Genomic DNA, 25,072 nt, shown 5'->3' with positions numbered 1-25,072 from the left:
GCCCCCACGCTGTAGTCAATGTCTGTGAGTGCAGTTCCTGCAACTCTACAGGATATTTTAGCATCTTTTAGCTCATTGTTTTGGTTTCAAAACCTAAAACTTTAAAAGTTAAAACTCTTAAAGCCCACTATTTATTTAGAGCCTAGCTTGTCGGGCTGAACATCCGTCCTTGATACATCTAAGGAATCAACGAAAATAACTTGGTACCAAGTAATATTAAAACTTCTCGAGTCAAATGATATCTGCATTTTGATCCTTTGTGTATCCAATAACTTTGTATGGTTTTGCTCGAAACCAATCACCAAAAACATTCTTCGATTTAATGCAACTATGAGGTTACTGGTATTGGTAGTTGAATAAAAATGTTGCTATGTAACTACTAAAAAAGCAACTGTTTGCAAACAAGTTCACCATATCAACTTAAAAAGCTATAATATGCCAGCAGTGTTGTTTTAAAGAACTTGTTATGTTGCCGTCAGTTGGGCAAAAAACAGTTAATGCAGCAAATCCTGCAAAAACAATTAAAAAGATTCTTTAATTTAATCAATAAAGCATTATTTGTAGGTTAACGACTTAGACTTTATTGACTATTGCAGTCAAACGAAAGTTGTGTACTAAAGCAGCACCAAAGTGTCGAAGTGTAAAATCTGAAGTCCTGACTTCACTCTTATGTCTTTCACTGTCTATTTTTCTTCTCCACTCTTAGATTAGTTTACTGTACACTGCAAAAAAGGCAAGAAGGTTGACTGTTCTTTAAAAACACATTGCTGAATTTGATTTCCCTGTGAACTGTTTGTGTCATCACATTTATGTTGCAGAGACTGTTAAAACTTATCTTAATGCTTTGGCAATATTCTTCGCTACTTTTATGCCAGTAAAGCATCTTGAACTGAACTGCACTGTAGGTGAAAAAGACAGAAAGGTGCATTATGGGACGTGACTGGTGATCCATTTCTCTCCTGTGTTCCAGCCTTCTGCTTCCCGTCCCTCCCTCTGTGGCAGACAGGTGTTCAGTGATGGGACTGAAACAGCCTCAGCACGCTCCGTCCTGCTGCTAACACCACCGGATCAATCTGACCCCCTCCGCCATCCTTCCCCTGCCATTTGGAGCCATTTTGAACCCCTTCCTCTGGGTTTTCGGGGGGTCTGTGTTCGTGACGAGGCCCTCCACAGATGTGATTATAGCTGATGCTCGACTCCGGGTGTCGCTGACTTAAAGGGTGATTAAGCGCCGCAGGAAACATCCTGGTGAGGAAAATATAATTCCTGGCCTGTCGAGAGTGATGATCTCTAACGCACTCCCACACGCGCTGACGCTCAGCTCGGTTCTCCCTCCCACTTTCTCTTTCTGTAGTGCACACCTCATCTTTTTTTTTTACACCATCCAAAGAGATAAATTAAGGCGACTAGGCAGGGAGTGTTCTGTCCTCTGTGACGCCCAGGGTGTGAAATCAGAGCGTGGTAATTAAAAATCTGTCCCCAGCTCAGCCATCTGGACCCTGGAGAGCCAGTGATTAACCTGCGAGGGTCTGACGGGACACGGGGGGGCAGGATGGCACCCCTGCTCAGAGATAACAGAGGCTAAGTTTTGAGGGCAGCTAAGCTCCACCCTTCGCACTTACTGTTGATATGCATGCCAAGTTGGCAATGGCAATGGTGGCAAAATGTACCATTTATCAACTAAAATCACGAAAGTTACAAGAAGATTTTATCAGCTAATGTAAGCTCCACAAGTTGGTTGCAAACGCCGTCTCTGGTTGACATTTTAATGTTTCCAGCTGACTAAGTTAAAAAAAACAATTTGGTAAGTTTTTTTTATATCACAAATGATGATATTGTGCTAAAAGATTCATGATAATAGACTGTCGTCTCTCAAAAAATGACCCATGTGTCGCTTGTACGACAGCTCCATATTTAAGTTTACTGTTAGGTGGCGCCCTCTAACGGTAGAGGAACAGGGAAGTGAGGATACAGAGTATAAAGAACAACAAGGTCCACTTAAGGAGGGTCGGAGAGGTGGACATGGGTCAAACAAACACAGGACTTCAGGAATGTGCCTGCCTAAAATACAAAATGAAAATGGCAAAAAAAGAGTCAACATTTTGATTTTAAGTTATGTATATGACATATCTTCCTTGCGTGGTCAGTGTATAGCTATGCTTGGAAAATTCCATGAACAAATGTAGTTAATAACATGCTCATCTGCCTTAGAAGTCACATTCTGAGATTTTTATAGGTAGCAAGCTAGTTAGCCATACAAGCTAACTGTACCTACCGTTAATAATACAGATAAACACACTGTTTATATTGATTACAATTGCAGAGAGTATCACTCTCACTACAGCCCTTCAGCATGTGGAGAACGCCAATGATTGACAGACCTGCTATGACTCGATGCGGTTGCAAGGTTATGATTGGACACGACTGTTCGGGGGAGGGGTTAGCAGAAAATGAATTATGTTTGGACAATCAGTTATTTGAAGGATTGAACTGCGAGCCAGCTCTTTGTCTCAGTTCTTCTAATAAAGTGCATGGCTAGATACCATTAACAAGAAAAAAAGATGTTTTCTTGTTATTTGGGTGAACTAGCCCTTTAAATATTGCTGCTGTATTTCCTGCTTAAGGGAAAAAAACTGGGATGCTACTTTGTTTATCACAGAAAAAAAAAACCTCCTGACTCCAGTTTTGTTACTGTAAAAGCTGACACGATACATTTCAGTGCTGACTGAGTCATTTCTGTTCTGTGTGTGTTTTACTACAAAACCAAAGCCCCACTGCAGATTTTCAAAAATGCAAAGCCTGTTTTTTTGTGTTATTATTTCTTAAAAGGCAAGAGAGTAGTGGTGCATGAGTGTGCAAAAGCACTCACACACATGCAAGTTCAGTCATCACAGTGTGACTGAGTGACTGTACCATCCTCAGTGTGTCATAGGACAATGAGGTGCAGGCTGTGATGTCACCCTGAATCCAGACGCAGTGAAGGGCACATTCAGCTAAACAAACTGAGCAGAGAATGGATAGGAAAGGTTGCACTGAGCGAGTATAAATAAAGAGGAATAAAGTTTATCAGGAAGATAAGGGAGGCCGAGATGTAATATCTTCTTCTGGAGCTTTTACAGCGACCGCAGCAAAGGCGGAGTAACATAAAACTGACCTCCGGAGTTATTAATGAACACGATCGAGAGGGATATTGACTATTGAATGTAATATAGCACGGATCCCTGCCCTTGAATAGGAGAAAGGACGCCCCTCCCTCTGCACACAAAGATAAAGAGATGGGACACAGAGAACAGAGCTGTCAGGCTATGATTGTCTGGGGAGATGACGCTGAGTGTGACAGCTGAGCGTCCTTCTCCGTCACTATTTCTGTTTGAGACCTGGAGCCGACCTCCAGGCTCACATCACAACAGCCTCTAACAGCCAGCACACAGGGATATCGAATGGTTTACTCCCAAAATAGTATGTACATGAGGCTTACTCTATAATTAAATATGATTTAGAACACTAAACACAATAAAAGACTAGATACCAAGTAAAATAAATATTAAACAACCCCCCTGTGCATACTGTTAGTATAATTTTCACTGCAGTTACTAATAATAATAATGCTACTTCTATGACAGCTGTTCTTAGAGCTGATATCTGTGCAACACAGACTTTGTTTTTTGCTGGACAATATATTGTAAAGTGACAAATTACGTATATTTTAATACACTGTATGTAAATTTTAGATATCAAAAAAAATATCTATCCTAGTCAGAATGATATCTTACTGGTCAGAAGGGTAATAAAAATATATCCACAATTATAATATTCTTACTAGTGGTAATCGTATTTCAAGTGATCTACAACTGTGATTGTAGGAGTAAAAACTATATTTATGATATCTTTACGTCAATAAAAAAAATTAATCATGACCAGAATTGGATTATAGATATCTGAACTTGTTTTTCCTACTATGAATTCAGACTTTGCAGAAATTCAAATGTTCATTCTGGATATCAAAAAGGCAATTATGGATATCTGAAATTGAAAGGCCAATTGATATAAATGGCAAAAATTACGTCATTATATACAACATCGTCGAATTACGCTGTGGATATCTGAAATTATTTTTTTGTCTAGGAAGAATTACAGATATCTGCAATACATATCCATTATAGCTATCAAATGTTAAAACAGCATGCCTTATGCTTCATTAAATGTCTATTTAAATGTTTTTTTTATTGTTCTGTTCTGTTCTTGAAGTCTGTCCAAATAAGTTGAGTTTAAGAATTTATGTTTTTAATTCATGCTGTGTGGTGAAACTAACCAATTAACATTTTGTTTGTATAAATATCCTGCAACAGACCTTTTCACCTGGTGGCCAAGTCAGACTGGCCTGCTGATCATTTCTTTTTACAAATAATTATTAAGGACTGGAGTATTGATAAGCTCAGACATAAAAGCGGGTTCTTTTATCAGTAAATTTAACATTTTGGTGTTATTTCTTATCACACTGCAGCGTGTCCTGTTCTGTGTCAGAGCTGCAGCCAAGTCAGCCAACATCAAAGCAGAGAGGCTGCTGTGTGTGCAGTGCAGACAGACAGACAGGTGAAGTGAGACAGGTCAGGAGGAGATTACTGGAGTTGATGATAACTGTGCTTGTTAGTTCATGAGTAAAAGGCCAGTGCTTCATCAATGCACCTGTTCAACAAGCACAAACTGCTCTGTCTGCAGTCTTTGTTGCTACCTTTCAAAAGTGGTCTCAAAATTCTCCTGACAACTGAATGTAAACGGTTACTGCAGGACTTGGTACATCTTCCTGAACAGCTACCTGGCAGCACTAATTAAAAAGTGACAAAAGAATTGCAACAGAAATGTATCATGCGTGCATGTTGTTTTACGACAGCTGACAGAATACCTTTTAAATCAGCATTTTCTTTGATTTTCCAGAATAATGTTAACTGCTTTTAGCAATAGCTAAGCTACAGCTTCTGTGTTGATTGAATGTGACTTCAGCTGGACAGATGTGACGCTCGCTGATGACCGGTGGGGACATAACAAACCCCAAATAACCCCGTCACCCAACAGGAAATAGGCTGACATGTATACACGATGTCCGACTGAATAAATGAAGTGAAGGAAAATCAGCTCATACTATTCGGATGATTTTTCCAACAGTGCCCGCCCACTTCAAACCAGTTAGAAAAAAAACACAAATATAGAAATGTCTCTTGTGGAATAGTCCGTATCTAATTTTGGCATAAAATAGTTGGTTTGTTTTGGACAATTTTCAATGTATTAGTCTTTATTAAAGTGGATATTAACCCGAACTGTCTTTCACTCTCCTTCCTCGTGCCACTGCCTCTCGGTCAGACCACCACCACCCGCCAATATTCGATTAGTCCGGACATCTGTGCCACCCCCAGCATGCCCTGCCCATCCTGCCATCTTAGACATTGTGGTGTGTGTGCATATATGTGTGTGTGTGTGTGTGTGTGTGTGTGTGTGTGTGTGTTGGGGTTAATCTAGGTCCCAGAAGGGGGGAGGGGGGAAGCAGTGGCCCAGGAAATGATGCATCCCCTGGGAATCAAGGAGGCAGCAGGGAGGAGGCTTATTGCTCCAGGGAGCACAAATGTGGTCTATTATGTTTATTAAATCAAACGATCAAGGCCCGGCATGTTTCTTCTTTGTAAGATTAAAGCAGTGACCAAGTGGTTTTCTTTCCCTGAAACATTTAAAGACTCGCATTTAAAACCTTTGATATGCGTGTTATGTAACAGCAGTGTGGTTAGTGGGGTAGAAACAATGCCTGTGTCACAGGGACAGCTACTGACTTAAGAAAAGGAAGAAGAAGAAACATATGTTTTTATTTGACCAGGGTGGAAAATTAACACCAGTCACCTGCCAAATAATGCTGGTGAATTTTGGCTGTGAGTGAGAAGGCTGTTTTAAATTCCCCTGGCCGCTTCGGCAGGAAGCCGGCCATCATGTGGAGCTTCTTTTCCACTCTGGAAATCACATTTGGAAGCAGCAGGTGTGGTCGCCAAATTTAAAAGGTTAACTTCCTGCACCGTGTGTCACAAATGATAGTTTTACCAATCGGTTGTGTACATGAAAGCTCTCTTCTCCGTGCTTCAACTGTGAGGAATCAGCAGGATTTTTGCATTTGCCTTGAGTGAGGAGGCATAAACATACTTTTCCTCTGGAATCAATCAGCATGCCAAGAATAACACGGCCAGACTCCTAGGCTGTTAACAATATTACAAACATCCGGGCTTGTTTAGATTCTGCTGAGAGTTTGAGTGTGCTGCCCGGACTGTTTCTCCAACTGTACGCTTGACTTAAAAGTAATGAAAGTGATTTTATCCAAGCTGTCAGGAACCTCCAACTGTAGCTCATGACTTGAGAGTTGGACTTGAGTCAGAAATAAGTTTGACTTGAGAGGTGACTTGAACTTGAGTGCTAGAAAAGTTTACTGCCTAAAGATTTCAGACACTTGAGAAGTGAGAGTTGCACTTGAGTTATAGAGGTCCTCAAAAAAAGAGGACTTGAGGCTCGGACCTGAGTGCTGTGAGAGCTACAGACTTGACAGCAAAAACATTTAAGTCTCACGTTTTGCCCTCAAGGCCTTGAAGCTGGATCTTGGTTGGAAAAGACTTGCGACTTGACTCAAATGTCCTGCAAAAATAAAATCAGCTCTGGTAGTCTTGAGATTACAGTCAGATTCAAGTCACAAAGATGAGAACTTGAAACTTGACATGAGACTTGACTTCTAAAGACTTGCCTTAAGCAAAAACATTTAAATGTCATGTTTTGCCCTCAAGGAGATTGGACTAAAGACAACAAACAAAAAATGGGGACTGCGAACTTCACTTGGACTTGAGTGCTCGGAGACTTGTCTTAGTTGCGGCAAGATTTCCCCAAGGCTTGACTTGAGCTTTAAACACAAACAGCAAACAAGTTTCATGCTTTACTCGTGACAAAAGCTCTAGGAAAGAGAAATTGACTCAGGTCACAAGAACTGGGACTTAATAGAGTCCACTTGGAGTCCGCCCCACCTGACTTATGACTTGGTTTGGACCTACCTCAACAGAATTGGAAAGAGCTTGACTTGGAGCTTCACAGTTGAGGGACCTGAATTTGAGATGTCTTTCGCCTTTCAAGGACTTAAGACGTTAGTTAAGACTTGGTTGAACAAGACTTGAGGGTTGACTTGCACTTGCCCTAAAAGAGCTGCAGTAGACTTGAATTTTGAGTTCAACATAAAATCTAAACCTCATCCAAAAATTAAGACTTAAGGCGACTTGGACTTGACTGCTGTAATATTTATCTCACTTGAGTCTTGACTATAAAGATTTTACCTGAAAACAAAATTGTTAAAATTTCAAGTTTTACCATCAGGGACTTGAAACCTGACTAAAACTTGCCTGGACAAGACTTGGGACTTGACATGGACCTGCCTCAAAATAATTAAAAACAGCTCTAGTGACTTGACTTTAGTCGGCAAAAAATTAGGACATGACTTAAGACTTGACTCCCTAAAGTCTTGGGATTTTAAAGGCCTTATGTTTTGCCTTCAAGCGAGACTTAAGTTGAGACTTGGTTGAAAAGGGACTTAAGGGTTGACTTGTTCTTGCCTCAAAAGACTTGAAAAAAGATCAGAGTCAAACCATTCAAGTCATGATTTTACCTGGCAAACTAAAAATTTGGGAACTGACTTGGACTTTTCTGAGACACTTTCTGGACTTGGTTAGATAAGATTAAAAACTTGACTTGGGCTTTTCCAAAATAGACTTAACAACATTTTTTTAAAGCTCAGGATGCTTCTATAGAGACAGAGCACAGCACGGTTGAATAAGCTTCAAACCCAAAATCAACAATGTGAGAAGCAAACAAGTGCAGCGAGTACAAAGGTCGAAGAGTTCTGTGCGACAACATCTTTCCTACCTCGTGTTGCCTTCCCTCTGAAGCCGTGTACACCTCTAAGAAACAAGTTGTTTTAAAGCACAAAAGCCGGATTCACACAGAGATGACTCCAGCAGGAATTATGCTTTTACGAAGCTCAGCCCGGGGTTGGGTGGATTTCTTTTGGTTGAATATAGTGAAAGGAGTGGGAGGTCAACGTGGTCACTAAGGCGTGGATGTCTGCTCATTCTTCCATCATTCCTCCTTTACTCCCTCTATGCTTTCTAACAGTCAATGTTTTCTATTGTGCTGCAGAAAACTCTCAAGGTTTTTGATGTTTCTTGTTTATCGTTGGAGGCTTTGCAAGCTGATCTTCTAGTCTCAACATCGACGTGTGTGAAACAATCTGTGGCCTTGGAGCTGCCTGCCCTCGAGATACAGTACGGAGAGCTCTTGCGTAATTCTGACTCGCTGTGTGCGTTTGTAACGGGCCCGGATATGTAACACACATGATTGGATGGTTTAATGTGAGTTGTACATGACGACGTCTTTGTGTGACGAGGTAAGAAAAACAGCATGCCCATGTTCGATTTCTCGGTTTTCCTTGTGAATGCATGCTGCTGTCAGCGACTGTATCTGTCTATGAGCAACATAAAAACACCAAACCACCCCCCTCCCCATCCTCCTCCTCCTCCTCCTCCACCTCCTCCTCTCCCGGCCATCTGCCTCATACAACCACTACATAGAGCTTGTGTGTGGTCGACTGCTTTCTCCTCACGGTACGGAGGGCGAGAGTTGAGAATGGACAGAAAACCTCAAAGGAGGCTTGTGGGATTCCTCTCGTTTAGTGCCGCCTCTGTCTTTTGCATCCCCCCTTTTTCCACATCTCCCCTTTTCTCCCTTTCTGTCTCTATTTCATCTGCTCTGCTCGTGCAATAATATGCCCCTGAAACAGATGCCCTTAATTCCTCTGGCTCCACATTATAAGATCTGCCCAATCCTGAGGGAAGGAGAAGGAGGGAGGAAGAAGAAGAGAAGGGAGTCCATTCTCTTATTCCCCTCACATACTGTATACACATGTAAAATAGGAGGTGCAAGATGGGGGGAAACAGAAGCAGCAGCTTACCTGACAGCAAGGAGGTTTTTTAGAGATTTTAGAGGGAGGAGGGGATTCCATGATGTAAACCAGCCAGAGGCATCAATCTCGCCCCTCGAGCGCTGACAAACGACAGCGTGGATATGAAAACCCCCCTCCTCCTCTGGAACACACCCTGTTTTGGATGCGATTAACCCAGATGCCACCAAAACAGGAAAAATAAATAACACCCCCCCTCACTGAAATAAATGTTTAAAAAATCCTACCTTTTTTTTGGTTGTATGTGTGGTCTCTTTCCGTGACGCCAAACACATCCAGTCCTGTGGAGTAGTATCCACGCGTCCTTCTCTCTTTCTGTCACACACAAACACACACAGTCAGTCAGTCAGCGAGGCAGGCGAGTTCATCCACACACACTCCTCTCTGTATGCCTCTCCCTCTCTCTCTCTGCTCCAGCTGAGATCCTCCCTGCCTCCCTCCTCACTGCTGCTCTGAGTCTCCACCCTTCAGCCAAATGCTCAGGCTGCAAGAAACTACCCTCCTCCTCTTTCTCTCTCCTTGTCTTTTCTGCTATCAGGACACAGTCCCTCGTCTCCCAAAGGTCCACAGGAAAAGTCTTGACTGTCTCTCTAAACACCTACAGTAAACAAATGAATACCAGGAAAGCTGACAGTCTGGCCTAGCTGGATTTCTGCCTTGATAAATATTCATGCGGGGCCCTGCATGAGTTTCAGCCGCTCATTTTCCCTCCTCTTAACTCACATTTAAATGAAGGCTTCTGTGTTAGTTTCCAGGCATTGCATGAGAAAAAACATCATTCAACTCTCAACAACAACAACAACAACATCGTGCATTGCACACACACGACATGTGCCCTGCCAGAGTTGAGGCTTTTAATCTTTTAACCACTTGTTCATTACAGTGAAACCATCAAAGATTAAAAAAGAAAAAAAAGAGGAAGAAGACAGACGGCTCAAGCAACTATGCACCAACACACATAAACAACAGCGTTGCTGTTTCAGGTCGGAGTGTTTAAGTTCTGGATTTTCTGCATGTACAGGACACACTCAATTAAGGCGAGATCAGCAGGGTCAAGTGTGTGAGTGTATACATGCAGCTGGTGTTTATATGAGAAGGGGCGTTATTACCTCAACTGAGCAGGTTATGTTCTTACTTCAATTTGTTTGTTTGTGAGACGTCTCAAAAACTACTGGATGCAATTTAAAGAAATGTGCTACAGACGTTGATGTTTTCCTCTGGATGAATTGAACCAACTCTGACTTTTCATTTAGTGGCATCATCAGGTCAAAAAATTTAATTTGTCCAAAGCAATAGTTTGGTTAATATGAGATATCTGCAAAATCTATGACTGGTTTTATCATGACTATGTTAGCATTTTAAAGCATATTAGCTCTAACTAGTACAGTTTAATCTTCCAAAGGTCCTCCAATATCTACCAAATTTGATACATTTAATATTTCCAATTGATTCTGATATATATATATATATATATATATATATATACATACATACGATGGTATTTCCTAATGCCTATGGTTGATAAACACAATGTGCAATTGCAACCAAATGTTGGATTCAGACATCTACACCAAGAAATCCTGCAAAAGTCACTGGACAAGATAAGGAAATTCTCCAAAATATGTCAGCCAGTCAGTTAGATTGTAAATAAATGATTAGGATTGTACTCTCTAGGTTTTCTTGTATATTTGTGGCAGTATGCATGTGTTTAAAAGAAGGCACATATTTGTGTTTGTAAGAGCACACTGTACATCTGCTTCCATGCATGTGCGTGCTCTGCCTGAAGGTAAACTCAGCTACTGTTACTCATCTTCGCCCTGCTGTCTGAACTGAACATCACGTTTTCAATGAATCACATTTTCCTCGGCTTCATTCATGCAGATGTTATTCTCCGTGAAACTTACAGTAACAGTACACACATCCAAGGAGAGACGGAGAGAGTAGGAGGAGGAGGAAGATGGAGAATTAGTGAGTCATGGTTCCTGTGGAGGCGAACACAGGAAGCCTCAGTCACCAGGATCCCACAGTGATCTGTGATAGCCCTTCCTGGGTCCCCTGAGCCAGGGGTTTCCAACCTTTTTGAACCGGACAACCCCCCCATTGGCCCAGCAGATGAGCTCAAGTACACCATCTGTCATGTTCCAAAAATGTTCGTAGAAATGGATCATAAACCAAATGTTATTTACAGCTATCAAAAAGTAAATAAAAACAGAATGCATCAGATTTAGAATGTTTGTCTTTGTACTATTCTTAAATTGCAAAGGATGTGCAAATTATTAAATTATCATGTTTCACAAAGCATCACAAGTCTTTTGGAATTCTTAGTGGGAGAAACTGAACGTTTCAATATATTTACCACTTATCCACTTAGCTAACAATTCAACCATTTATTCATTAGCCTACATGAAGCTAACTGTTTTGAATATTATACATTAGCCAGTTTTTAGCTGTTTCACCTGTTCCTGTTCTGATCCATTCCTTTAACCCTCTAGAACTCCACCAAAAGAAAGTATGAAAAGTATGTTGTCTTTAAAATTCGTCAATATACAAAATACAAAAATACCCAGTTTATTGTAGGAAGAAACTATGAAAACAGGCATTATCATCGGAATTTGAACTCTATGACAGTCTGCGAATGGATCACAGGTAACAAAAGTGGGCACTTGAAAAAGTGACATTTATATTAATCCAATTTTATTCCAAAGTTATCAGTGTAGTTAACAGCTAATTATAACAACTGTTCATCTGTAATTTAGCCATTTCAATGTCTTGACCAGGGCCGGCCTGTGGTGCTGAGTCACGTGATGTGTGGTCATTGCCTGCCCCCCCTTTAGACGGTCAGATCAGTTCACAGAGGTCAGGTCACGTCAAGTGACAGACAGGTTATGTTTTGATTAATCTTGCAGGATGAAACGGCCGTCAAAGCTCTCTGGTGCACAGTATCAAAAGAGAAGAAAAGAGGAGGAGGAGAAGAAGTCCCAATCTTTTTTTAAATACCTTTTTGTGTGAAGATGTTTCATTTGTATTAGCTTGCTAGCTAAGTTGAAATAAAGCAACGCTAGCTTAACACAGTTAAGCACATTTGTACTTTCATTGTCTCTCTTGTCTCTAAATTTGTTAGCGGTCTGTGCTTCATTGCGAATTTACTTGTAAGTTAATAATTATATAGACAGACAGTTGTATAATATAGCCTGGTTGGCACCACTGGCAAACAGAAACGTGAGTTCCCCCCTCCGTGAAACAGCAAGCAGAGCTGTTCAACATGAAAGGATCTCGCCTAGGACACCAAATGGGCTAGAGCCGGCCCTGGTCTTGACTCACCTGCTACCACACACCTCACCTTCACGTATCACCTGGCAGCTACAGTAATGCCCCCGGCGGTAAAGATGCCCCTGGTTGGCAGCTACAGTATGTTGTGTCCTCACTGAGACCCCTCCCTGCCTCCCTCCATCACTGGAGAAGAGATAAATCCAGAGATTTGCTTATTTGTAATCTGATTACTATGTTTTATTATCGGCTCTGGGGATCATCTCTGAACCTTGTGGTGTCAGTGCAGCTGTTTTGGTTAATAGGCTGGTTTATTAAGTGCTGTTAATCCACCTCTAAGAGGATACAGGCAGATGTGGTGACTTGCAGACTTGATATCGCTAAAACTTCCTATTTTTCCACTAATAAATTGTGCAGTTTTGTATATAAGGAGCTGAAATGTATGTCAGCTTTTCAGGAACTATGGGAAGCTGCTTTTCATTCAGAATAACCACAATTTGAGGGGTTTTCTGAGCCGAATGTGGTGTAAAATTTAAACCTAAAAACAAAGTGTAACTCTTCAGTTTGGGTTACAATATGAGCATGTTTAACATGGTTTTTATTCAACGAAGGTGATTTTGGGTGAGGAAGAGGAGGATGAAATCATCCTGTATGAGCAGTGTTTGTATGAGTGTGTATGTGCGTGCACGAGGGGTGGGGTTATCACGACTTGCGAGGGGAGGGGGGGAGGGGCCTGGATTTCATTTCTGATTTGCGACCATCTGGCTCCTCCAGGCAGCTGCCGGCCCGAGCCGAGCAGAGCCGCCCCAATGCCCCATGGGATTTACGGAGAGGTCACCATTGCTGCTGGAGACACAGTGTCACCTAATACTCTCAAACAATCGGCTCAAATGATCGCCCACACACACACACACACACGCTCATAGATGAGGAGATAAGATGTATGAAGGCATCAGGAAGGATTCAAATGAGAGAAAGCTCCAGAAAAGAAGACGGGAGGATGAAGAGTGTCAGAATAAAAGCACTAATACTTGTTTTCAATTTAAAAACAACAGTGCATGAGCATGGTCTGAGCACATAATTCAACAAGACAAAAGAAAGGAGAGGAGAGGGGAGAAAAGGGGGAGGTGACGGAGAAAGAGAATGGATTTCCCCCCTCTGTGTTGCCATGGCGACAGCAGTGGATGGTGGATGACTGATTTCCTGTACAGCTGTGGAGCTCGGAGGGGAGAGAGAGAGAGAGAGAGAGAGAGAGAGAGAGAGAGAGAGAGAGACGTTATCTGTGTTGGAGGAAGGAGGTGGAGCTCGCTGAGGAAAGCATCCATGTTTTCTCTTAAACTGTACATCAGTCTCTCTCTCTCTCTCTCTCTCTCTCTCTCCCTGTTGATTCATGTTTTCTGCCTGGATTGTGTTTTGTCTTTTCTTTTTTATAATATTGACTCTTTGTTTATTTGCTTTAGGATTTTCTTTGAAACAGTAAAAGGTCAAGAGCCCAAACATTATGCAGGCAGAAGCAGTGGTGCAGAGTAGCTCAGTACATTTACTCAAACTGTTCTAAGTGCAATTTTGAGTTTATGCTACTTTATGTTTCCACTTCACTACATTCAAAGACAAATACTGTCCTTTTTTCTCAACGACATTTATAATTACCATACCATAATTACTTTTCAGATTAAGATTTGTAAAAAAAAACCATAATAATATATGATGCAGTATTTTACTAATAAACAAACCTTTGGTTTATAAAGTACATCAAATTTGCTATACACGGACAAATAATCCGATATAATACTTCTTCGACAGCAAGCCAGAAGTTAGTGTGTGGTGTGTAAAGTACAGTAAAAAAAAAAACTGAGCTAAATATTTACTTACTTGGTTTTTGGGAAGCTTTCAACCACTGAAAAATCTATGAAAATGAAATTTCTCAGTAATGTAGGGGGCAGTTTAAAGACACAGGGGGGGACCTACATAAACAAAGAAGTTACAGTATTCAGGCTGGACATCAAACTATGTAGCAGATGCAAAGGTTTTAATAAACTTATTTCAGACAGGTAGACCAAACGTAACAGCTAAAACTGCAGAACCTCTGCCTTTTGATATATTTCACAGAATATGTGAGGAAATATAGCCTCTACAAATAATAGTTGGTAAATGAATACATGTTTACTTGTGTTACTTATCCTAATATTTATACACTGCTGTTTCTTTCTGTAGTGGGGCGGATTAGCTGAACAATCGTTCACTTTGTGATAAAAGCATGAAATTTGGTAGATGTGTTGGTGAATATGTTTCAAACAAATCTGGATATTGGGCCACCTCAAAAGCGCCCCCTAGTGGCCGTGGCAGGCATTTGTTATACAAATAAATCAATGATGAATAAAAACTGCCCTTTTAATAATACCAACTGGTGATGAATTGTATATTGTTGGAAAGCCTGATTAGTCACCTTTACAACGAGGTACAGCTTGTAAGGATCGTGCATTCATGGAATGAGCAACGGGGCTAAACGTGTGGGTAGCACCCCCCAAAAATGTGCATCCCCTGTGGGGCGGATTAGCTTAATAAATCACAAGAATTGTTTATTTTGTGATAGAAGCACACAATTTGGTGGATGTGTTGGTGGATATGTTTCAAACAAATCTGTATATTAGGCCATCGCAAATTCGCCCCCTAGTGGCCATAGCAGTCATTTTCTTCGTTAAAATTACTAAAAATATTGGCGGTCCGTAGCGTAGTGGGTTACACGGGCGCCCCATGTATAGAGGCTACAGTCCTCGCTGCGGTGGAGCCGGGTTCGAATCCGGCCTGAGCTCCCTTTACCGCATGTCCTCCCCTCTGTCACCCCCTTTCTATCTGTCTCTCTCTTTCAATAAAGCATGTAAAATGCCAAAAAAATTATCTTTAAAATTACTAAAAATATTTAAATTATTTCTTAAAATATTTAAAAAATTTAAACTAAATATACAAACGTAAATTAAAAAATGTAAATACACATATTAAATTAACAAAAATCCAGTTAGACACTCTTTCAGTTATTTTTCCTGCCCCACCACAATCGGGCTAGCCATCGAGCTAGCTAGCAAATGAGCTAGCTAGCATTTGCTTCCTGGGACAAGCAGTGCAGTGGACTGTCCATCAAGGTATGTCTAAATATTTTATTTCACCTGTTATAATTATGAATAAAATATGCTATGAACATCATAAAGGCTAAAGAGAAAAACAATCATCATGGGCCTTGGCGGAAAAGTAAACTAGCAAGATAGCAAAAATAGGTACTTAAGCTAGCTAGTTAGCTTGGAACATGTATCAGTGGCTGTTGGGTGTGAAAGCTTAATAAGACACTGTTAAATTATGTCCTGTGGAATGTGGACATCCCTCTCTGCACACACACACACACACACAGGCACACACACACTATATGTCATATGTCTCCTTTGCCCATGTGGTTCTTTTTTTCTTTTTTTAAATATATTTTATAACTCCATCACAGTTAGTCAGGCGGCTTAGGACCAGATTTGAGAAGAAAGGGGACACGCCGGACAAAAGCACCAAAATGTTTCCACATGCTCTCTATCACCAAAGGTTTCAACTTTTGGTAGGAGCCACTTCATCAAGATTGCTGATCGGAGATGGCAGCCATATAAAGTCTATGAGAACCAATATATCTTCCAAGCCACTTAGAAGGTCAATCTTGGTGTCAAAATCTACATTTTCTGGGTCAAAGAATCATTTAAAGCTATTGAGAATATCACTGGATGACTCACTGTAAATAATTTGTTGATCAAGATCTGACATGAGATGAAAGCATACCCTTGATTTTTTTGAGCAGTGTACATGGCAGCTAATCCGTACTCTCCCATGAACATTGATTCCAAACATTTTCAACTCAGGATTCCCTGCTGCAGCACTTGAAGCGAGTTGCCCAGTCTGAGTGAAAATGAACATATCTATTTGATCAAATAATCATCTAGTGATATTCTCAATAGCTTTAAATGATTCTTTGACCCAGAAAATGTATATTTTGACACCAAGATTGACCTTCTAAGTGGATTGGAAGATATAGCATTTCTCATAGACTTTATATGGCTGCCATCACCGCAATCTTGATGAAGTGGCTCCTACTTAAAATTTAAACCTATAATGATAGAGAGTATGTGGAAAAAATGTGGTGCTCTTGTCCGGCGTGTCCCCTTTATTTGGCTAAGCCGCCTGACTAAGTCACACACCTCAGTACAAGGATTTTGCCAGAAAGAGTAACCTGCTACAAGTAACCCTAGTAGAATTTTTAAAATGTATGATTTTTTTCTCTGTCTAAATGTGTTTTGTTTTTATTGTTGCAGGTCATACAATATTGAAAATTATTTTTTCTTTTTAAGGAGCAACAGAAGAATACAAGCCAAAGAGGAGGCCGTAGCCTGTGAATGGGAATATCAAGACCTAATAAAATGTTATACAAAGTTAATGTTCTTTTCTATGAGACTGTAATAAAGCTTTTGTCACTTTAACATGTCTCTAAATTATATTTGTGGTGCTGAAAACATGAAACAGCAGCTGTAGGGTAGGCAAAGCATTCCTCGCCAGTAACCACCGGCGGCCATTTTTAAAAATGGCCGCTTTTAAATGGCCATTTTTTAAAATGGCCGCCACAGCCATCAGAATTTTTTTTGCAATGGCCCAATATCCAGATTCATTAAACATGTATTCAGCAATGAGTGTACCAAATTTGATGCTTTTATCACAAAATGAACGATTGTTCAGCTAATCCGCCCCACTACACAGGGGATGCACATTTTTGGGGGGTGCTACCCACACGTTTAGCCCCGTTGCTCATTCCATGAATGCACGATCCTTACAAGCTGTACCTCGTTGTAAAGGTGACTAATCAGGCTTTCCAACAATATACAATTCATCACCAGTTGGTATTATTAAAAGGGCAGTTTTTATTCATCATTGATTTATTTTTTATAACAAATGCCTGCCACGGCCACTAGGGGGCGCTTTTGAGGTGGCCCAATATCCAGATTTGTTTGAAACATATTCACCAACACATCTACCAAATTTCATGCTTTTATCACAAAGTGAACGATTGTTGTAAAATATTGAGCTAATCCGCCCCACTACTGTAAAGCCCCTACTGTTATTGTTTATAGTGAAATTATTCTAGAATAAATGTATTCAATTATAGATTAATTTATTATTGATTTAACTTAAAAGATATCTTGACCACAAATCATATGAATTCCACTTGAGTCAAAAGCTGAAAATGGCAGTTAGTGCTACTCTGCTAACGTTAAGCTAGTTAGCTTTAGCTAGCTGTTTTTCCGTAATTGCCTAATTGTACTTTGATACAACCTCGTTTAGTTATGTTAACTAACAAGCTGATATCTCAGGGAGTCAAACAGATATATGGTTGAATGACTGATAATAACAAGGAGGAAAACAATAGCTACATTTTGTTTTAGTTTTAACTCTGGTTAGCCGTTTTTATCTCATCAGCTAACGTTAGCTTGTACGTTGGGAAAGCTATCACATTTGCTTTTATCTCCGTTTTTTCTAGTCATTGCGCAATTTCCACTTATAAACTGTACTAAATGTCCATGTTGTTGTTTTTTGTTAAAGAGACGTTGTCTAAAAATAAACGCTCCTACCAACACTGGTGGCATTGATGGATATACATTTTTCAACTTTACTATTCAAACCTGGTGTCAAATCACAGAAATTTATTTTGACTCAGGTACCCTCAGTATGCAGGTTTTTATTATTATTATTATTATTATTATTATTATTAATAATAATAATAATAATAATTTATTCATTTTATTTTTTTCATTTATTTTTTTTATTTTAGTTTTTTTTTTTTTTTTTAGCTATCACAGGTGTTAGAAATAATCTGTTATTCTGTCTCTGTTGTCTGTCTCTGTTGACGTATGCATTTACTCCATCTGCTTAAACTTCCTCTGCCCTAATCTAGAGTAAGATTCTATAATCACAAAAGATATATTTTATGTTTTATTGTGTGTCTACAATAATATCTCTGCAAGTCATATCAAGGCAGGAGTTTGTGTTTTGAAAGTTTTGTTACAGGTCAGGTCAAGGACATGGTGTGCTGAACAGAAAGATAACTGTCTGTCTTCTCTGCTTGGTGACATGACGTGTCCATGTATACAATAAACTGACAAATCAACGGATTGAAAGGAGGTGACTTCTGGAGAGTTCAACCTACATTTTTTCATTAAACCTCTGTTAGGCTATAAAACTGGGTTAAGGGAAATTAGACTGCGTTCAGCCTTCATGATCTGACCATAGACTGTATGTGTAGTTTGAACCCAGAGTCTCTGTAAACTACACATTTCTTGACATCTGCACAGAGAAATAGGTGAGGATTTTGTGTTGGAGTCAGATAATTTAATTTTAAAGGTTTCCTATTGTGTATTTCTCAATAGAGGTAACACTGCCACCTAGTGCCACCTCCTCCTTTAAAATGTTTAAGGATACTGATTTAAAAATGTATTTAAATATCACAAAACCTACAACTCAATAATTGTAAAATGAAAAAAAAGATTACTGAGACCTTTCAAATTATTCCAACCCCTTAGCAGAAACAGGTTTTATTTTATATTTTTCTTGACATTGTATTGTTTATATATACAGTCATGGGGAAAAAAAAACATTAGACCATTGATTTCTTCAATTTCTTGTTCATTTTAATGCGTTGTACAACTAAAGGTACATTTGTTTGGAAAAATGTAATGACAACAACAAAAATAGCTCATAAGAGATAATAACCAAAATCATTATCAAGAAAACCATGGAAAATGGCTAGATACCAGCTCTTAAATTAAACCCTTAAGAGCTATTTTTGTTGTTATCATTATATTTGTCCAAACAAATGCACCTTTAGTTGTACCAGGCATAAAATGAACAAGAAAATGGAAGAAAACAAGGGTGGTCTAATAATTTTTTCCATGACTGTATATGTAAATTCAACGTTTTTTATAACAAGGTGTGCCATTTTCTTTACCCACAAACACTATATAATATCTAATTCAACTAAAAAAAGGCTATGGACACACTTAGTAATTGTATGTTTTCAGTATTTTGTACATTTATTATTGGTCTGTTTGAATACTGAACACTATTATGTTCTTTATTAAATAAGGAAAGCAATAGTTGGACTGGATGAAATAAAAGGCACAATTAATCATCTCAGTGTGAGACGATCACTCTGCTAGAGGAGCTAACAGGAACAAATCCAATGCTTCACAATCTGTTCAGGAGTCAATGCCAGGTCAATAGTGTCACCTAGATTTACGAGGTACATTTACCGGATGAGGAGGAGGAACCAAGGCTTTACTTCACCTAAGAGACGAGGCCACCCAGGAAACAGACAACTTCTGTTTAATCAGCATTAAGTTGCAGAAAAAGTATCTGCAATGTAACCATCCAGTGTTGTGATCACTCACAAAGCATTTTTACTGCAGACATTTTGACATGTCATGGCAGGAAAAGCACAGGTGGAAATGATAACATTAATGATGGCTCCGTTCCAAGACGTTTTCCAGTAAGCTATTTTAACGAGCCAGCATGCACAAACCCAGAACCTCCCCTAAGTAGAATGCAGTTAATGTTAATGTTATTAAATACACCTGGGCTTTTCCTACTTGACAAGTCAAATTATCTGCTGTTAATGAAGGTATTTTATTTAAAAAATAATATTATATCCCACTTTCACTAAGTTAAATCTTTTAACTAACTTCAGCCCTTTTCTCAAATAACAAATGTTAATTTATATATATTTAATTTTTGGTTTTAACCCTTTAAATGTCAGTTTGTCTACATATTTACACTGTTGTTTTCTATGAGGAAAAAAAACATGTCAATCATGATGAACAACATTCATTTTGCAATGCATAAAACACTGCGATTATCCATAATTCAGCAGCAAAAACTGTGGAAACCAGGAATATGTGTATTTGCAACATAAGGCCAAACATGACAAAATGGCCAGAATGGCCTAAAGAGGCAAAAGGGTTAAATAAAAGCTACCACATTGAAAATATGTGCTTTAGCTTTTTTTAAACCACATTTGCAGAGGATCAAACTCATTTTTTTATTTATTTATGTGACACATTTTATTTGTGTGTTTGAGCTCAAACATCAAATTAAATTTAAAACAGACAGATGGCACACAGCCTGGGTGACCAGAGGACAATCATAAACCTGTTGGTGTCTCATGTGTCAGACAACACCGCCACCTTCAGGCCAAACCGATAATTACATGAACGCGTGTTAACAGCAGAGGGCAACACAAACCAATAAAATGTTACAGGGATGTGATTCAGGACTTCCTCTAGCACCAACACAGAAGTATTATTATCCCATAACCACATTTATGATGTTTTTATGGTAGTTTTTCTATTTGAGATACAGAATATGACTTTTATGTTTGTTATTGGAAGAAAACTGTTTCCTGGGTAGATTAAAGGCCTCAAATAAATGGAAAATGAATTTATTAAAATGCCAAACAACAAATAAACCACCACTTTGAAATCACCACAAAACAGCAGAACTTTGGCAAATAAATGTACCTTTTTATTGGATATTGAGGGCATTAGTACCAAGAAGGCACGGACCAGACTTCATAATAACAAATCTTTTTTTTAAACTACAGGGATGACAAAAAAAAAAAAAACTTTCATTTTTTCCTGAAGGGACATCCTTTCACAGAAAGGATTATGGACACAGACATACATACTCTTACTTAGTGTAAGTATGACCATATATTGAAGTCAGAAAAGGAAGTTAGAACAAATTATAAAGACTTTTAAGGACATGGGTTATGACTGTATGGCTATGTACCTTAACACATACTGTTTTAATATAAGAAACATCATTGTCCATCAAAATATGACTTTAGACATTTTCCATTAATGAGTAGAAATAATTATAAGTTCAAAACAGTGAAAGAAAAACTGTAAGAAATATAGAAGTCGTTTTTAATTACATAGCAGTATCAAATTCATGTTTTTTTCATGTTACATAAATGTGTTTTTTTTAAACATTGTTCAGATGCTGTATTGCCAGTTTGTAGAAACTGTGGGTTTGAATAATCACAGAGTTAATTAAAGCACACACGGGACGACTCAGAAAAAACAACAACGGTGATCTTAAATTACTGTAAATAAGTCTTGATTGAGTTTCACATCATACGGCTCGGCTTAGCAAAGTTGATAAGTAAATAAAAGTAGCTGGAGTACATTTAGTTATGTCATGTTTTGTTTTTGTTTTTTTGACAGAGATCTTGGAAAACATCTCAGTGAGCCTCAACATTTCAACAAACCAAAATCATTTTAACATTTTTAAATGATTATGTCTTATTTGCAGAGGACATGAAACAGAGGGAACATTTTTTTAATGGCATTTCGGGCGTAATTCACTGTTTTGCAAAGAGTTAAATGGGAAGATTGATGGTATACGAGAAGCTACCACAGCAGCTGGTTAGCTTAGTTTAGCATAAAGACTGGGAACAGGGGAACCGCTGGTCTGTCCAAAGGTCACAAAATCCATACGTGTTTAGTTGTTTTCAGTAGGCTGTTGCAGTGTACTACAACAAATCTAATTTATTTATATTTATTCAATTTATGTTTAGTCAATTTAGTAAGTTGTGAAAGTGCATTTAATAACATAGTTGATCTTGTTGCTTTTTATTTAATTTAAAAAAAATATTTAATTAAATGTATATATATTTCATACATTGTATCATTTTTATTCAATCTTTTTTTAAACTTTCTTTTATTTTTATTTTTTTTTACATTTTTTAAATGTAGTTTTTCAGGTAAATTATCTTTAGAGCTTGAGAAAATCAAATCAAACCAATGTTTCCAAAGTTGATGAGTGATCATGTTAAATAATCATCACCTCAATACTGACCAAAATATTGTGATTACGTTTTTTTCAAAAAGTAGCAGCTATAGTTTGATCGATATCAAAACCAAACCAGATTTTGTCACCTTTGGATAAAGCTGTTTCAAGTCTTTATGCTAAGCTAAGCTAACAGGATTTGGGCTGTAGCTTCATGTTTATTGTACTGACATGAGAACGGTACTGAGCTTTCTGATCAAACTCTTGGCAAGAAGGAGCGATAAATATGTTTACAAAAATGATCGAGTATCCCTTTAACATCAGCAGAATCCAGTCTTACAGTTAGTGTTTTTTAAGTGAATTAATCAGTTAATTCTGTTGGAATTATCGGAATATTGTACCTGACTAAAAAGTATAAAAATAGAAACGCAAAGGAGTTTGGCTTGGTATGTGGTTCGGGCCCCAAGATAAAACAGGTTTGGGATTTTTTTTCTAATCAGTGATTTTATTAATGAGTTAATGGGTAATTTTACAATATAAAATGAGGAGTTGTATTATGGCATAGCTCTATTTTCTGGGAATATGAGAGAAAAAGGTTGGGAACCACTGACTAAACGGAAAATGGAAAGTTTTATGTTAAATTTAATAATTTAAAGTTAATCTATAATCTCAAACGGTAATTGTTGTTCCTCCCAATCCAAACAAGTGTAGAGGAGTGGTGTTATCACCACAGAGAAGCTAAAAACATTATGTATGATTTAAAAAAAAATAAAGCATGACATTAATGATATAAATCAGACATAGCTGTAACTGTGGCACTTTGAATTTGAGATGCGATTTATGAGTAAAGTTTGTTGTTTTAACTTCCTGCCCTCCATTCACACCAGTTGTGGTGTGACTAATGACAAATATAAGCTTGTAAAAGCTTCTCAGGTTTCAGCTCTCTTGAACGTTACTGCGAGATTAAAAATGATAAAAACCAGTCCGTCTTGTTCTAACATCACACGTCCTTAATACTGTCACATACATTTGCTTGTAATACTGAATGACATCAACCGCACGCAGATTAATTGTTCGACATACACACGAGTCTGGACAGATCATACAAAAACACAACATGTAAAGAGATTTCAGGTAAAATGAGAGGATGAGGAATAAAAAAAAATGTAACAAATTTCCAGTTTAAAATGATGGATGAAACAAAACGGACGTAAATGAGAGTGAGAGACAACTGAGCAGAAAGGAAGACGTACATATTTGCATCAAAATGTACGGTTTGTTTTGGCCGACAGCCAACCAGGCTCCATTTTGAGTCTGGCTTACAGGGAAGCTTTTGTGGCCGCAAACTCGACGCAAGTCAGGACATGTAGGAACTTACTCGACCTCATTCCTCCCGGGAAACTCAGCCGGAGTTCACGGGACGTGAAACAGTTTGAAATCGAGGCCTTTTCTGACATTTAAGATGCTGCAGAACTGGCTTGAAGTGTGTTTACAACGTTTAAAAAGCTTTGAATTCTGATGGCTTGGATCTTTGAAAAAGGTGTGTGATTGTCAAGGCGAGGGTTTGACATCTGCATAGCGTGATGAAGGCACGTCGGGTGTGTGTTCACATGATTTAGAGTCCAGTCTGAGAGAGGGGGGAGGGGTCGGCACACTGCACTTGCTGCTTTGGCCAAATGAAGTGGCGTAGAAGAAAGAACCAAGGCTGCGTCCTCTCAAAGGATTATAGGTTCATCTTCCCTCCCACCATGACTTTGAAATGTTTTTATCATGGCTGCACACTGAGAAAAAGTTACTTTATTTTTTGTCTTTGGTTCGTAGCTCAGAGTGATTTTGTCCTTTTGCGTCCTCCGTGGGAAATCTTTGATATGCTCTTCATGTCGGTGCATGAGTCTCTGTCTACGTGCATGCACACACAGTCTGTTTAGGACTTTATAAAGCAGGCAAACACCACGTGTGGTTCTTGAAACCAGTTTGGAGGAGACATATTTGAATAAAAATGTTGTTTTTTTTAAAGAATATGACACGATCCCTTTTGTTTCCTTTCACACGGGGGGAGCAGCTCAGGTTAAAGACGCAGGTTTCTCTTGAACCAAATGTCTGTTCTTTAAGTTCCCTTTTCAGCCTCCATGTTTGTTTGTTTATTTTTGTTATTCGTCTGAAGTGGTAAGTGAAGGGACACCTCTCCCACACTCCTCTCTCATCTCGTTCCCTGAGGGCTGAAACATCTCCACACCGGAGCGAAAAAGCTCGCCCCGAGGCCGCCTTTGTTTCACACCACGAACTCGGGGACCTCGTCGCTGGTCAGATCCAGAGAGAAGTACTTGTTGGTTCTCTTGATGGGGAACGGGTGCTGCTCGGCCAGCATGCCGCCACGCTGCTCGGCGAGGCCCTGGTAGCTGCTTCCGCCGCCGTCGCTCAGCTCCTGGGCGCAGCCGAACGTGTAGCTGTGTGCGGTGTCCTGGCAGAGCTCGGCCCACTGCAGGCAGTCCTTCTGGTAGAGCCGGATGTCGTCTAGAGACTGGCTGTGTCGGTCGGTCGAGGACTGAGGCTTCCTGCATGCAGATGTCTGCGGAGGGAAAACAAGAATTTGAATATTATGAAAAAAAGCTGCAGGCAAGCAAAAATGTGAATCAGTTAAAAGTCAAAAGATAACTCTTCACTTTGTAGTAATTAACTTTCCCTTTTCTGCTTTAAGCTTGATTTATCACTCTGCATTAAGGTGTTACAGTGTTGCCAAGTTAGCGGTCGTGTGTCTCCTCAAAAATGTAACAACACGTTGTGACTACAGCAGCTACAATGTAATACTGTGACTGAACAAAATAGTCTCACATTCAGGTGTCTCCATCAAGCTTTTCTCATGTGAATGACAATAAATTAGTTGATGGAAACACGACTAATTTCTGTGGATTGGCGTTT

General features: G+C 39.2%; 2 protein-coding genes across 5 annotated transcripts in view; both read right to left on the bottom strand.

Annotated features, from left to right (window-relative positions):
- The window catches only part of LOC131988243 (guanine nucleotide-binding protein G(I)/G(S)/G(O) subunit gamma-2), a 29,790-nt gene extending 10,095 nt beyond the window's left edge, over window positions 1-19,695 (bottom strand). Inside the window, exons 1-3 of one of the 4 annotated variants that reach the window (XM_059353339.1) lie at window positions 19,652-19,695; window positions 14,165-14,256; window positions 9,253-9,340 (exon numbers count right to left, since the gene is read on the bottom strand). The gene's annotated coding sequence lies outside the window, so the exon portion shown is untranslated. The other 3 variants (XM_059353340.1, XM_059353341.1, XM_059353342.1) reach the window with 3 other exon arrangements.
- A 2,398-nt stretch (window positions 19,696-22,093) lies between these two features.
- frmd6 (FERM domain containing 6) overlaps window positions 22,094-25,072 on the bottom strand; it is a 32,347-nt gene continuing 29,368 nt past the window's right edge. The window contains exon 14 of the mRNA XM_059353695.1: window positions 22,094-24,722. Within this exon, the coding sequence (XP_059209678.1) occupies window positions 24,426-24,722 (297 nt within the window). The 3' untranslated portion in view covers window positions 22,094-24,425. The remainder of the gene's footprint in view (window positions 24,723-25,072) is intronic.

This window comes from Centropristis striata, chromosome 16 (genome assembly GCF_030273125.1).
Source record: "Centropristis striata isolate RG_2023a ecotype Rhode Island chromosome 16, C.striata_1.0, whole genome shotgun sequence".
NCBI classification, from domain to species: domain Eukaryota; kingdom Metazoa; phylum Chordata; class Actinopteri; order Perciformes; family Serranidae; genus Centropristis; species Centropristis striata.
This window is presented reverse-complemented; position numbering and strand designations above follow the sequence as displayed.